The sequence below is a fragment of the Tachypleus tridentatus genome, chromosome 6, assembly GCF_004210375.1.
Source record: "Tachypleus tridentatus isolate NWPU-2018 chromosome 6, ASM421037v1, whole genome shotgun sequence".
Lineage (NCBI taxonomy): Eukaryota > Metazoa > Arthropoda > Merostomata > Xiphosura > Limulidae > Tachypleus > Tachypleus tridentatus.
The window spans coordinates 131,068,820-131,084,889 of record NC_134830.1 but is presented as its reverse complement, the minus strand read 5'-3'; the positions used below and the strand labels follow the sequence as shown (position 1 = coordinate 131,084,889).

The 16,070-nt window shown below is 34.1% G+C and overlaps 1 protein-coding gene across 3 annotated transcripts in view; it reads right to left on the bottom strand.

Annotated features, from left to right (window-relative positions):
- LOC143253666 (ionotropic receptor 25a-like) overlaps positions 1-16,070 on the bottom strand; it is a 119,252-nt gene that overhangs the window by 3,284 nt on the left and 99,898 nt on the right. For all 3 annotated transcript variants that reach the window (XM_076507869.1, XM_076507868.1, XM_076507870.1), the window contains 6 exons: positions 12,360-12,559; positions 9,074-9,213; positions 7,284-7,533; positions 5,433-5,644; positions 4,647-4,779; positions 2,556-2,683 (listed from right to left, as the gene is read on the bottom strand). In XM_076507869.1, the coding sequence (XP_076363984.1) occupies positions 2,556-2,683; positions 4,647-4,779; positions 5,433-5,644; positions 7,284-7,533; positions 9,074-9,213; positions 12,360-12,559 (1,063 nt within the window). The remainder of the gene's footprint in view (positions 1-2,555; positions 2,684-4,646; positions 4,780-5,432; positions 5,645-7,283; positions 7,534-9,073; positions 9,214-12,359; positions 12,560-16,070) is intronic.

The window sequence follows — 16,070 nt, the reverse complement described above, 5'->3', positions numbered from 1 at the left end:
AGATTAATATTAATATTGTGGAAACATGAAATTCGATAAGAAAGAAAAACGTTTATTTAAAGATGGCTGTAGATTACCCAAATCGTTGGTTATTTTCTTTCTTAGTTGTTCTTTTCTGTGTAAAATGTTGTTGGAACACGTATAAGCTCACGAATCAAAAGGTCCCCGATTTCATGGCTGTTCTTGGTGAAATGTTTACCTGCAGTCATGTCTTGGTTATGTTTAGATATTCTCGTGCTTGATTACAGGGTTGACGACATTTTTGTACAATGTATAAACTACTGTACATTTTGAAACTGTGCAATAAATTACGCATTTGGTATCGCATGTATAAGACTGTCTTATGTTGGAAGCTGTGTTTTTTTTTTTTTTTTTTTTGTACATGTGGACATGTGACACATCTGTTTCCTTTATATCTTTTAGTGTGTATCTGTATTTTCTTATAGCAAAACCACATCGGGCTATCTGCTAAGCCCACCGAGAGGAATCGAACCCCTGATTTTAGTGTTGTAATTCCATAGACTTACAACTGTACTAGCGGGGGGCACATCTTTTAGTCTCTAAAGTATCATGGTTTTGTTTAAGGTTACCGCACACCAAGATTTATTTTAGGTTTGAGTCTTGCATGTAGGCAATAATAGGCGTGATTCTGATGGCTGTATTACGGATTTCAGACACAGTATAGCGTCTTTTACAGAAAAAGTGTTCATGAATTTTGTATTTGATTTGTATTAATTTATCGTTATTACGCAGTTTACTTAATCGTGCAAATTGTGAGTAGTGTGAGTGTGGTATTGATTTTTTGTTACTGAAAGTTTCGAAATGTGTGTGTGAATTTGTTTCTTTATGATGTAGCCGTCCCCCTCCCAGTGGCACAACAGTATGCCTGTGGACTCATACCGCTAGAAACAGATAGTCCATTCTGTAACTTTGTGTTTAATTCTAAACAAACAGTTCTTTATAATGTATGCTCGCTAATATCATGAAGTGTTGTGTCCGATATTTCCCTTGTGAGTTCTTAAAAAGGATGAAGTGGAAATAGCTAGTTTTAGCCTATTCTAAATCTGATTGTAGCATGGATGTACTCCATAGTAGTTTGTTAATGTAACGACTATGCATCGTATGTATTGATCCACTGTTCGATTTGAGTGTATCCAACAAAGATGCTTGCAAAAGTGGTGCCAATTTTTGTACTCGCAGCAGTCCCACAGGTCTGTTTATAGCAGATACCACAAAAAGTAGAGATGTTATTTGAATCAGTAGCTATCACATAGATCTGTTTATGATAGCTACCATTAACAGTGAAGATCTGTTAATGATAATTAATATTAAAAGTAGAAGTGTGTGTGTGTTGGAGAGTGAAGTATAGGCCTTTGGTCTAAAAATGTTTTTGCGCAGTTAAACCTTCATCGCATGGGATAGATGTGTGCGAGGATATTATATCCATGGTTAAAATTTAGTGTTCCTTTCCAGTTAAATGTGTGTTTTTGTAAGTATCTTGTTACATTGACAAAGTTTCACCAGTCTTTGATATGAGTAATATATTTTCTATGTTGGTAAATTTGCGACTTTTTAAAGGAATAGGTTTTAACATTTTTTGATTTGTCATTTAGTAACAGACTTATTCTTCAAGTTGTACTTGTCTGTCAGATAAAACCAGTAAACTACTGTATAACTTACAGTTAATAAGGAACACGAGTAAACTTCATTATTTTGATTTGTCATTTAGTAACAGACTTATTCTTCAAGTTGTACTTGTCTGTCAGATAAAACCAGTAAACTACTGTATAACTTACAGTTAATAAGGAACACGAGTAAACTTCATTATTTTGATTTGTCATTTAGTAACAGACTTATTCTTCAAGTTGTACTTGTCTGTCAGATAAAACCAGTAAACTACTGTATAACTTACAGTTAATAAGGAACACGAGTAAACTTCATTATTTTGATTTGTCATTTAGTAACAGACTTATTCTTCAAGTTGTACTTGTCTGTCAGATAAAACCAGTAAGCTACTGTATAACTTACAGTTAATAAGGAACACGAGTAAACTTCATTATTTTGATTTGTCATTTAGTAACAGACTTATTCTTCAAGTTGTACTTGTCTGTCAGATAAAACCAGTAAGCTACTGTATAACTTACAGTTAATAAGGAACACGAGTAAACTTCATTATTTTGATTTGTCATTTAGTAACAGACTTATTCTTCAACTTGTACTTGTCTGTCAGATAAAACCAGTAAGCTACTGTATAACTTACAGTTAATAAGGAACACGAGTAAACTTCATTATTTTGATTTGTCATTTAGTAACAGACTTATTCTTCAAGTTATACTTGTCTGTCAGATAAAACCAGTAAGCTACTGTATAACTTACAGTTAATGAGGAACACGAGTAAACTTCATTATTCCCAAATAATTTAAAGATTTCATTTCGATAATTCATACTTTATCATAAAATATATGAAAACAAATGTTGTACAATATGCTATTTCTGTCATTTTATATAAATTATATCATTTAAATTCATATCTTTTGTAGAGTGAATAAACTCACCAACGTTGCTTATATCAATACCATCAACTTGTGCTTCGCTACTACTACACCTCACTTTTTCAGGGTTTTTATCCCACCAGATTTCATTGAGTCTTTCCAGTGAACGTTCATTAAGAAGCTTCAAGAGCCTTCACCAACAACAAACCAATTGTAATTATGAAAAGGTTTGGTATTTTGAATACTTATAAATATGTGTTGCGTAGATTACCGAGTTTTATTATATATTTTAGACATAATACGGAAATTTGTATGACCAAAGGTGGGTTAGAAAATGTAACAATTGAAGAAGTAAAAAATGCCTACTAAATCTAGCCAATAAGTTACATTTTAAGACGAAACTCAAAATAAAATGTATACACTGAAAGTTTATTTTTCCTCTTTTATTCCTTAAGCTTTGTGATTAAACTGATCTGCACATTATTAAGTTATAGTAATTAAAAAAACCGAGACAAAGCAATTACAGAATAATCGAAATTTGTAAAATTATAACAGTGACAAAGTAAAACTACCATTATAAAATAATCTTTATCTACCTTCAGAACATAGCCATAAAGCACAGACATTTTATCCAAAATTCAAATAATTGGTATTTCTGGCTATGACGAATAATCACACACATGTATAGCAGTCTCACGTAATCTTGATTTAACTGTTACACTTGAAGTGAATCACTGTGCTTTGTATTTTTCACAAACCATAGTTAAACATCAAAAACAGATGTCTAGATATTTTATTTAGGTCGAAAACCGGTAAATCGTAGCAATCTATTGCAAATACGCTACAGCTCTCAAAAATATCTTTAGCAGGAAGTGAAATCAATCACAAACCATCGGATAAAATGCTCGAACGCTTGACCAGTAAAGGACGTCTTCCTAAACACTAAGATATTCACATCAAAATATCAGACTATACAAAGTGAGAAAAAGGTTCATAATGTCGCTAGACACTTTAATGAGATGTATTGTACTTAGATCAATGTTGTAAATACACTCTTCGTAAGCTTGATTTTCGTGCCATACAATAAAAAAGATGTATTCTAGTCACAGCAAGGCTGTACACACAGTATGGAATAGACTTTGCGAAGCCAGTCTTTATATCATACACCCAGTATGGTATATTTCAGTCACAGCGAGAACGTACATATAATAAAGAATAAGTTTCAGAAGGCTAATTAGTATGTTACACAGTAAGACACATTACAGTCTCAAACCTGCCCTTTAAAACGAATATCTGAGAATTTTTAGTACTATATCAACATTGTAATTTTAAGAACACAACAACGATGGTTAGAAATTAGCTAAAGAGGTGAGGGATATTATGATTTAACAATAACTGTTTTGTCTTATCTTAACTAATTCTAAAGACTTGTAAATGTAACTAAAGTAAAATATCTATTTTTACCCAATAGTAGGACATGGCTAAAGAGGCTGGTTGGGATACTACAGGTATAGTATTGGTTTTGTTTGTTTGTTTTGGAATTTCGCACAAAGCTACTCGAGGGCTATCTGTGCTAGCCGTCCCTAATTTTGCAGTGTAAGACTAGAGGAAATGCAGCTAATCATCACCACCCACCGCCAACTCTTGGGCTACTCTTTTACCAACAAATAGTGGGATTGACCGTCATATTATACGCCCCCACGGCTGGGAGGGCGAGGATGTTTAGCGCGACTCGGGCGCGAAACCGCGACCCTCGGATTACGAGTCGCACGCCTTACGCGTTTGGCCATGCCGGACCTATGGGATTGGTCTATGTTTTATTTATATCATCAATTTTGAAGAACAATCGTTATGGTGTGAACAAGGTTAAATAGGTGATTTATTTATTTCTAATATTTAAGTCATTTATAAATCAGATGTTTAGGGTAAGGATTAATAACACATTATTATTGATTTTTTTATTTAAAATACATTTTAATTTTCTAATATTACTATTTTATTTTTATTACATTATTATAAATCCCAGTTCTTCTAAATTATTCTGTGCACTATAAGTTACCATCAAAGAGTCATAACTGCTTGAGAAACTAATCGAATATAAATAAATGTTCTGTTATTTATGTTGTAAGATTGATAAAACTGCATCATTCTTACGCAGTCGACAGTTGGTCTTTAAGATATGAACCTTTCTGAACAGCAAAAGCTACAGGTTTCCGACTGAACTCATTTCCCACAGCAATTAAGTCGCAGTCTTTCAGAGTGGCATATTTAACCTGAATGGCGTCAGCTGGAAAAAGGACAAACGAGAATCAGTTATGCTAATTTCAGGTTATTGTTTTTTTATCTTTCTATAATTTATATTTGCTTGTGCACATAATTTTCAATGCTACACAGTTTTTCTTAATATTAAATGATGCAGGTTAATATTAAATATTTAATATTAATAAAGTTAATATTAAATGATACAGTTATAGCAGATTTTAAGAAGCAATTGTCTAATACGATAAATGTAAAAATAAAATACACAAAAGTTTAAATAAGAAAGTTACTTTAAAATTACTTAAACGATTTGTTTATGAACAATTTAAAATAAACAATCCTTTTCTATCAACAGGTGTATTAATTACAAAATTTCGCACAGAACTACACAAGGACAATCCATAATTTCGAACTCAGACAAGAGAGAAGTCACTTAGATAGCCCTTTGTGTAGCTTTGTGCTACAGGCAAACAAACAAACCACTACTACCATATAGAATGACTGCCAGGAGAAACTGTAACTTCTACTTAATGGACAAAAAAAATTACTGAAATAATTATCAGTATATATAGTGTTAAACCAGTTTAAATACGACTGTAAATTAAATAATCGGTGTCCATATCCCACATCACTTGGTTGAATACTATAAGAAAGTATGCATTTCGGTTTGTAGTGACTTACCTATGAAGGCAAACCCATTAGGATGAGAATTATCCAGATTCAAAACACTTTTTACACCGTCTTCAAAAGAATATGGAATTGTTGTTTTGTATATGTTCGCCAGAAGTTTCGTGTACTTATTCCCTAACGGATAATCGAACACCGACAGTTTAGTCTTCGTTTTGACTTTATTTCCGAACTTTGTAGGTTCGATAGTCATATTTTTCCACTTCCTACGTAAAAAAAATGAATGTTTGTACAAAACTAAACATACTGTAAAAAATAACAAATGTTTTTGGTTCAAATATCCAAAATATTCAGTACTTGTATATTTAATTGTATTGTTATTTATTATATACGTTTTTAGATTTTGAATTGTCTGAGGTTTGAAACCTATTTCAGCTTTCGAAAACCCCTTCACTTGTGTGATTAATGATTGTGTTAAACCAAAAATATAACATTTGTGTTTAAGCACTTTCACGTGCTGTGTAATTTTATGAGTATAAGGTTATTTGTATTGATTGTGTTATGTGCTGTCATGATCATTAAAGTTGTACAATTCTTTGACAATGTATTGTTATCAACGTATATACAGATATATGTAATATCTTAGTTAAAATTGTTTGAAGTTAAATTTTAATTCTTTAAGAAGGGAGGTGTAACGGATTTGAGATCGGATTACATAACGTACGTAACATAATACATCGGAAATTCATCCGAGATAAATTATAATACAGGATCACATACAAAATCAACAATCCCGGCATGGTCAGGTGGTTAAGGGTCGCGAGTTCGAATCCCCCGTTACACCAAACATATTCGCCCCTTCAGCCGTGAGGGCGTTATAATGTAATGGTTAATCCGACTATTCGTCAGTAGAAGAGTAACCCAACAGTTGGCGGTGGGTGGTGATGTCTGGCAGCCTTCTCTCTAGTCTTACATTACTCAATTAGGGACGGATAGCGCAGATAACCTTCGTGTAGTTTTGCGGAAATTCAAAAACAAACAAACAAACAGTCTTTGTTAAATATTCTTGTCTTCATTGATGAAGGGCCTGGCATGGCCTAGCGCGTTAAGGCGTGCGCTTCGTAATCTGAGGGTCGCGGGTTCGCGCCCGAGTCGCGCCAAACATGATCGCCCTCCCAGCCGTGGGGGCGTTATAATGTGACGGTCAATCCCACTATTCGTTGGTAAAAGAGTAGCCCAAGAGTTGGCGGTAGGTGGTGATGACTAGCTGCCTTCCCTCTAGTCTTACACTACTAAATTAGGGACTGCTAGCACAGATAGCCCTCGAGTAGCTTTGTGCGAAATTCCAAAACAAACAAACAAAATCATTGATGAAATAATCTCTATCTCTGAAGAAGAAGAACGGAACATTATAATACTTTTAGTAAAACGTGTAATTATAACAGCTGTAGAGAAGCTGTGTATTTAAATATATATGTTTGTTCGTGGAAGTCATTTAAACAATAATTGTACATGTAAGAAGTTGTAAACTCTCTCTGCGGTTCGCCACTATGTCTTCAATGGAAATCAACAATTGTCAAAACATTTATAAAAAAGAAGATAAAAACGTATCCAACAACAAAAAAAGTACAATTAAATTAAAACATCATATTATGTTGTTTTACATTTTAATGTGAAATATTTCCTTTGTATCGTTTTATTACAGCAGAAGTAGGGTATTCATTCAAGCATTAACTGTTTATGTGTTAAATACCACATTCTCAGATAAAGCTGTTCGAATGAACGCCAATCAAAGCAGTTTTTACTAAATACCCTGATAATGAAAAGTTTGATAGAAATGGTGTAGCAAGTTGAATACTGGTTTCTAGTTGTTTAAGGAAACATCAATAATATATAGTAACGTACTGATAAAATATCTCTTCAATGTAGGCCATACGTTCAAAATAAATCATAGCATCACTGTTTGCTTCCGGTGCGTATTTCACCTTGTGCTGATTCACCAAATCCTCGAGAGAGGAAATGGTACTCTCCATTCGAGAAACTGTCAATGAGGCAGCGAGATTGGCAGTGAAAGACACGATAGCAATGAAACCAAACGCCCACCAGGTGGCGGCCACAAGTTTTCCAGAAATGTTACGTGGAGCTTCTCCACCTCCTAGAACATATCATAACAAGTTTGAATATCATATTGAAAAAATATTTACGAATAAAAAATTACCCTACGAGTAACTTATATTGGTACTTCTACGTGTGATTTCATTTCCGCGCAAAGGTGCTCGAGGGCTATCTGCTGTAACCATTCCTAAATTTAGTAGGGGGAAGGAATCTAGTTAACATCACCTACCGCCAATTCATGGGCTACTCTTTAAACAATGAATTTGGGAATTTGACCTTTAACTTATAACGCCCCCACGGCTGAAAGAGTAAGCATGTTCGGTGACAAACCCGCGTCCCACAGATTGCGAGTTACGTTTCTTTAACATTAGCTCTCACACTTTTATATAACAACCTATTGTTACAATATATTGCGAAAAATAAAACCACTTAAATTAATTACCTGTTTCAAATTATTATTTTTAATCTAAGGAATTGAAACAAACCCAGTAAAAGCAACGGATTTTCAATCAGCATTGTTAAATATATTTTAGATAAAGTGAAATCGAAAAATAATTAAAGAGTTGACCTGAAGAAACATTTGTAAAATATAAAAACATATAAACAAAAACAAGAGGAATCCTCAACAGCCGCGGTATTTTAAATTATTTTAAACAATATTAGAATAAATTAACCTCTGAGACCTTCTTTTCCTCTTCGTTTTATTAGGTACATTTATGGGCACAAATATTTAGCGTGAGGTGAACATATACCCGATTTTATTTTATTACTTATAAGCCTTTACCAACCTACCCTCAAATTGAAATTATTTAACGCAGATTTAGAGTAAATAATCTATAAGACCTTGGACGTGGTAAAATACATCAGTTGAAAGGGTTTGACCTCATAAATCCAAAACTGTAATTAGATCTCAAATCGGTCAAGAGATGTCGGGGGTGTGACCTAAAAGTGTGCCCCCCCCCGCTAAGTCTACAGATTTACAACACTAAAATCAGGGGTTCGATTCCCTTCGGTGGGCTCAGCAGATAGCCCGTTGTGGCTTTGCTATAAGAAAACACGCTCACCTAAAAGTGTGTACTTGAAAAACTCGGGTCTATTCTACCATCCACGACTAAAATATTTTGATAGCTTCTACTTAAAAAAGGAAAATTAAATAATTTATCTGTCTCACCATAAAACATCGAGTATCTAAAATGTTATATAAAATAACTTTTGAATGGCTGTACGTAAATAATGTTTTTAACTGTTAGCGCAGAAATGGTACATCAGTTATAGTTGTTCGAAAAACCACAGGAGGATGAAACTTGTTACATTATCCATATTTTAACTAAATCGAGAAACCGAGGTCGTATAGACAATATAAAACTAAGAATACTGACATGAATTATAATAGAAATAGAAAACAAAAGAAAGTGGTCAAAAGTTATATGAAGCATATACACACTTGTAGGCGTACTGCTATTACTTGCTATACATTATAAATTTCAATTGACAAACAATTCAGTGAGCTGTGGTGATTAATTCACGCCTACAAATGAACTGGAAAAACAAAAAAGGGTGTAAAGTCACCCACAGTTTACCTTGGGGGGTGAGTGAGATCATGCAAAACCACATACATTCGTCCATGCTGAAATCTCTCCTCTCTCTGTCTGTTCCATACTTTTGCTTGTTATTCCGATAGCTAAACGGACTGATCAGATGATACACAAACAGGAGTAGACTGAAAAAGTTGTTTTTTAAGGATTTAAAAGTATTTGATAGTAATGGTAATGTATTATCAATACTACAGAGTTTTCATTACATAGGAAACACATGAATATATATATATATATATATATACACAGTTTCTTCCATACTGTTTGTATTATATAAACATTTATTGGCTTATATTGTTCTACAGTAAATATATATTTTAAATCATGTATTTTTGGTTCTATATTAAAATAATCTATGTTTCAATCTTTTCTGTGTCTGATGCAAAACCTACATTGAGAAATTATTTAATTTTTTTAGCTATCCTTTGTTTTTATTGTATATTAGCTCAAGTACCACCAGTTCACTGGACCGGTGAAATAAAAACTTGTTTGTAACAAACGATAGGAAATTGTGCTTCTATCTTCTTCTGAGCATTATAAATATTAAAAGTGAGATAAATTTACATAAAGACACGACATACTGTTTTCAAGAATTTTATTAATATGAAGTAAGATGGGGGTACATCCTGTATCAAGTTTGGTGTTCATTGATCAAGAAATATGGAAAAATAATGACATAATGATGTTTATTTAAATAAGGTGTATTTAACAAAGTAAAAATTTCACATTAATTAAAGTTCAAAACAAGTGTAAAGCTTTATAATATTTCTGAATAGAAAAAACAAATATCGAATAACTTATGAAAGAAAAAAAAACCAGAAGAATAGGGGTATTAATATTTGGTATACAATTTTTCAAATTTGTATGATGAACAGAGGTTTTGATTATTTGTTTTATAATATTTTGCCATAGCTTAGAATACGCTTCAGCATGACACAAAAATAGTCTTCAATCTTAAAGAGGCAAATAAAGAATTCAACTTGTGATGAGGAAGTACGGGTAACTGGGTAATTCAATGCTGTCAAACTGTAGTTAGGAAGTACGGGTAACTGGGTAATTTAATGTTGTCAAACTGTAGTTAGGAAATACGGGTAACTGGGTAATTTAATGTTGTCAAACTGTAGTTAGGAAGTACGGGTAACTGGGTAATTTAATGTTGTCAAACTGCAGTTAGAAAGTACGGGTAACTGGGTAATTTAATGTTGTCAAACTGTAGTTAGAAAGTACGGGTAACTGGGTAATTTAATGTTGTCAAACTGCAGTTAGAAAGTACGGGTAACTGGGTAATTTAATGTTGTCAAACTGTAGTTAGAAAGTACGGGTAACTGGGTAAAATGTTGTCAAACTGTACGGGTAACTGGGTAATTTAATGTTGTCAAACTGCAGTTAGAAAGTACGGGTAACTGGGTAATTTAATGTTGTCAAACTGCAGTTAGAAAGTACGGGTAACTGGGTAATTTAATGTTGTCAAACTGTAGTTAGGAAGTACGGGTAACTGGGTAATTTAATGTTGTCAAACTGCAGTTAGAAAGTACGGGTAACTGGGTAATTTAATGTTGTCAAACTGTAGTTAGAAAGTACGGGTAACTGGGTAATTTAATGTTGTCAAACTGCAGTTAGAAAGTACGGGTAACTGGGTAATTTAATGTTGTCAAACTGAAAGTACAGTTAGAAAGTACGGGTAACTGGGTAATTTAATGTTGTCAAACTGCAGTTAGTTAGGAAACTGCAGTACGGGTAACTGGGTAATTTAATGTTGTCAAACTGTAGTTAGGAAATACGGGTAACTGGGTAATTTAATGTTGTCAAACTGTAGTTAGGAAGTACGGGTAACTGGGTAATTTAATGTTGTCAAACTGTAGTTAGAAAGTACGGGTAACTGGGTAATTCAATGTTGTCAAACTGTAGTTAGGAAATACGGGTAACTGGGTAATTCAATGTTGTCAAACTGTAGTTAGAAAGTACGGGTAACTGGGTAATTTAATGTTGTCAAACTGTAGTTAGGAAGTACGGGTAACTGGGTAATTTAATGTTGTCAAACTGTAGTTAGAAAGTACGGGTAACTGGGTAATTCAATGTTGTCAAACTGTAGTTAGGAAATACGGGTAACTGGGTAATTCAATGTTGTCAAACTGTAGTTAGAAAGTACGGGTAACTGGGTAATTTAATGTTGTCAAACTGTAGTTAGAAAGTACGGGTAACTGGGTAATTTAATGTTGTCAAACTGCAGTTAGAAAGTACGGGTAACTGGGTAATTTAATATTGTCAAACTGCAGTTAGAAAGTACGGGTAACTGGGTAATTTAATGTTGTCAAACTGTAGTTAGGAAATACGGGTAACTGGGTAATTTAATGTTGTCAAACTGTAGTTAGGAAGTACGGGTAACTGGGTAATTTAATGTTGTCAAACTGTAGTTAGAAAGTACGGGTAACTGGGTAATTCAATGTTGTCAAACTGTAGTTAGGAAATACGGGTAACTGGGTAATTCAATGTTGTCAAACTGTAGTTAGAAAGTACGGGTAACTGGGTAATTTAATGTTGTCAAACTGTAGTTAGGAAATACGGGTAACTGGGTAATTTAATGTTGTCAAACTGTAGTTACAAATATTATTTCTCGTGTCGATGCATGTATGCGCGCACGTAAAGTGTTTGTTTGTTTAGTGTGTGTTTTCTTATAGGAAAGCCACATTGAGCTATCTGCTGAGCTCACCGAGGGGAATCGAACCCCTGATTGTAGCGTTGTAAATCCGGATACATACCGCTGTACTATCGGGGGGCATTGTTTGTTTAGAATTGAGCACAAAGCTACACAACGGGCTATCTGTGCTCTGCCCACCACATGTGTCGAAACCTCGATTTTTAGCGGTGTGAGTCCACAGGCATGTTGGTGTGTCATTAGGGGCTACGTAAAGTGTCAAACAACACATCACGTTCTTTTTTTATTCATGAAGATCCTCAGTGATTATTTAATATTCAAGTTTCCATTTATTACGTTAGATGGCTATTTGTACTTGCAAAATGGAAGTCACATGGGACCCATTTAAGAAATGTGTTAAAATGATACCAAACTGAAAAGAAAATTGATGTGGAATCACGTTAAAGTTAAATATTACAAATAACGCTCTTACAAAAAATAGTTGAGGCATAAGAAAGAAAAACATTACTCAAATTATCTCTTGATAGTTTTACACAATTTCAAGTTAAAGTTGGAAAATGAGAAAGAATAGGCAGACTATAAATAACATAATAATACTTAAATAATGCAACTCACCAAGAGAATACATAACAACAGATAATAAGAATCCATACATTTAGCTCCAGAACAGACAAAAATTTAAACATAGAATTTGGAACTTTCGGTAGTTTCATGAGTATTTGATAACCAACCATGTCATAGATAGGCACTGTAAAATCAACCGCTTCCAGTCGTTCTCTTGTTACTGGGATTGCTCCTGCGGCGATATGTGCTCTCTAGAACAGTGACGGAGAAAACGTTTTTTAAAAAATCAAAACCGAAATAATTAGTTAACATTTTATTATAATAACTATTACACAGTTACAAGAATAATCCTAATGATCTCACTAATGTATCTCAAGACGGCCGGTATAGGTATTACAACTTTTATTAAAATAGAGAACAACGTTTCGACCTTCTAGCTGCGCTAGCCGTCCCTAGTTTACCAGTGTAAGACTAGAGGGAAGGAAACTAGTCATCACCACCCACCGCCAACTCTTGGGATACTCCTTTACCAAAGAATAGCAGGATTAATCGCACATTATAACGCCCCACGGGTGAAAGGGCGAGCATTTATGGTACGACGGGGATTTGAACTCGCGACTCTCAGATTACGAGTCGAACGCATTAACCAACCTGGCCATGCCGGGCGCCTTCTTAGGTCATCTTCGTCTTGAGATACATTTTTTACCTCATGTGTTTTGGAATTTCGCACAAAGCTACTCGAGGGCTATCTGTGCTAGCCGTCCCTAATTTAGCAGTGTAAGACTAGAGGGAGGGCAGCTAGTCATCACCACCCACCGCCAACTCTTGGGCTACTCTTTTACCAACGAATAGTGGGATTGACCGTCACATTATACACCCCCACGGCTGGGAGGGCGAGCATGTTTAGCGCGACGCGGGCGCGAACTCGCGACCCTCGGATTACGAGTCGCACGCCTTACGTGCTTGGCCATGCCAGGCCTCATTTTTTACCTCAAGTGGGATTCTCGTCATTACGATTTCACTGATGTTCAAACTAGGAGGGAAGGACAAATTACTGTGTGTTTGAAGTTAAGCACAAAGTTACACAATCTGTGCTCTTCTTACCACGGTATCGAAACCTGGTTTCTGGCCTTATACGCCCCCAGACATGCCGCTGTGCAACTGGGGGGTGGGACGTATTATAGTTTATAACATATTCTCCACACTTGAAATTATCGGTAAACACATTATTAAGAGTTCTCCTCGGAATCGAGTACGGTGCGTACAAGTTACCTTGTTCTGAACAACAAACTTATGTTTTGGGATGAACTCCACACATTTAGTTTGAAAAAAGAATAACCAAAGATCTGGCACATCTTCAAAAGTATAATTTTAGTTGCGACATCTCGGCTCATATACCGGCTCTGAATTTGTTTGTGTTTTTAAATACAAACTAGCTCACAGTTCCGTCATCTCTTGACCGATTTGAGATCTAATTATAGTTTTCTACTCATGAGGTAAATCCCTTTCGACTGATGTATTTTACAGCATTCAAGGTCCCATAGATTAATTTATTCTAATTCTGCCTAAAAGAATTTCAATTTGAAGGAAGGCTGTTAGAGATCCTCATGAATAATAAAACTGAATTGGTTATTCGCGCGACCCACGTTTGGTATTGCTAGCGCACAAAAATATAGCTAATAAAAAACAAACAAATGTTAATAGATTAATTACTGTAATACTGTATAAAAGAATTTCATGTGCCTCTTGTTTCCTTTCACAGTAACCCAACATCTTCCGTTTATTAAGGAAAACAATCTAATTTTCATCATGAATCTAAACACTGAAAACGTTAAACGAGTCCAAACTGAATTTGGTATCCGTTATGCTATAAATCTAAATGCCAAATAAACACGATTTAAAATTTTAACGTAGACTCACAAATTATGGATGATTATGAATAAATAAAATTAATTAATCCCATTTTGTTGTTGTTTAAAGTAGAATACTTCTAAGAAAATATGATTGTATAAGTACTCAAAAGGCAACTAAAATATTTATAATATCAAAAAATCATTCAGATACATCAAATTATTTCAAAATGATCAACACGAAGTTCGTATAAAGAAAATTCATTGTAATTCATGAAGTTATAGATTTTCTAATTAATGACATATACTCAAAACTACCAAGCTTGTTACAAGAAAGTCTCGAAGCACAAGTAGATATCTGAATAAAATTAAATCTGGCTGTTTTCAATTTTAAACTACATAAAACCGAGAAAAAATCTTCAAACTAACAGATGAACTTTAAAATACAAACTTTGCATTCAGATTTGGTAATATTAAAATGAGGAAACCTACCTCAAATAAAATAAATACAACTTGTTTGAAGTAGGTAGTAATCTAATTTTATCACGATCATATCAGTATAATGAAATCATTGGAAGGGAAAATATTGGATGAACAGTTTGTGTACACTGTTCATTTAATCTTGAAGCTCACCAGCACAGCCTAGTCTCATATCAACAAATAACTTCTGTAACAAATAACAATATCATCAACATAAATTACAACAGATTGTTGAAAGGTTTCCTGAGAAGTTTTCATCTCATATGGTATTGCATTGTACTCGTATGATCCATCAGGTTTAACAATGGTAGAAATTTACTTTGTCCTGTTAGTTAGAGAAACAGACTAGTATTCTTTCAGTAGGTCATTTTGCTATATATCTGGCTTTTGTAATTTTATCAATACAATGCTCCATTCTTACAGTGGGATAAGAATATATCTTTGTCAATGCATTCACTTTGCAAAAGTTTGTACAGAATCTAACCGAACCTTCATACCTAGAGACCAGTACACAAGGTGAAGCCCAATCTGTTTTACTGGGTTCTATAATACCATTCTACAGCATATAAGATATTTATTTGCGTATTTTATCAACTTTGATCGAATTCACATGATAGGGTTGCTGTTTCAAAGGAAAAGCATCACCTAAATCAAATCATAAACAGCAATGTTGGTTTGATTAGGAACGTCCGGAAATATACACTCATATTCAATCAATAAACGAGCAAGTTTATTTTTGATTGAGTTTTGCATCAAGATTGGCCAGTATGTTGGAATTACACAGTTTGATGTCGCACTTATCTCCAATGTTTTCCAATTTACGGGTGTCTGAGTCAAAGAGACTGTTTTCAATATCAGGAGAACACTCAACAGCTAAACCGTTTTCAGATGAATCTCAGATGTGATAAGGCTTCAACATATTGATATTACACACCTGGGTAGCCTTTCGATGAGCACGTGTTTATACAACATAGTCTGTCTCATAGAGTTTCTGAGTGGATGTTACATAGTTACATTTACCGTTATATGTTCATTTTAAAACCTAGACTTGTTTCAGTATAGTTTTCTTTTTCATGTGACGCATATTGTTGACTGCATTGTGCAAGTCCCGCCTGTTCTTTAAAGTTGTAGGAGATTCTTTAGAGTAAGAATCAACAATGTTTGTTGAAACTTCGAGATACTCGCGTGATTCGTATAAAAGCAGCTCGCCAAGAGACAGTAAATGAAGAATATTATTAGTCAGCTAAACTCATTATGTTGTAGGCCTCGAAAATTATTATTGTGATTAACAACTATTAATTGGAAAAATACAAAATATGACCAGGAAACATAGATTTCAAACATTACAAACCGTTCATCTTCAGTGAATTACTTCGAGCATTATTATTTCTACAAGGACACTAAACCTCTTTCTTGATAAGAAGTGAGCTTG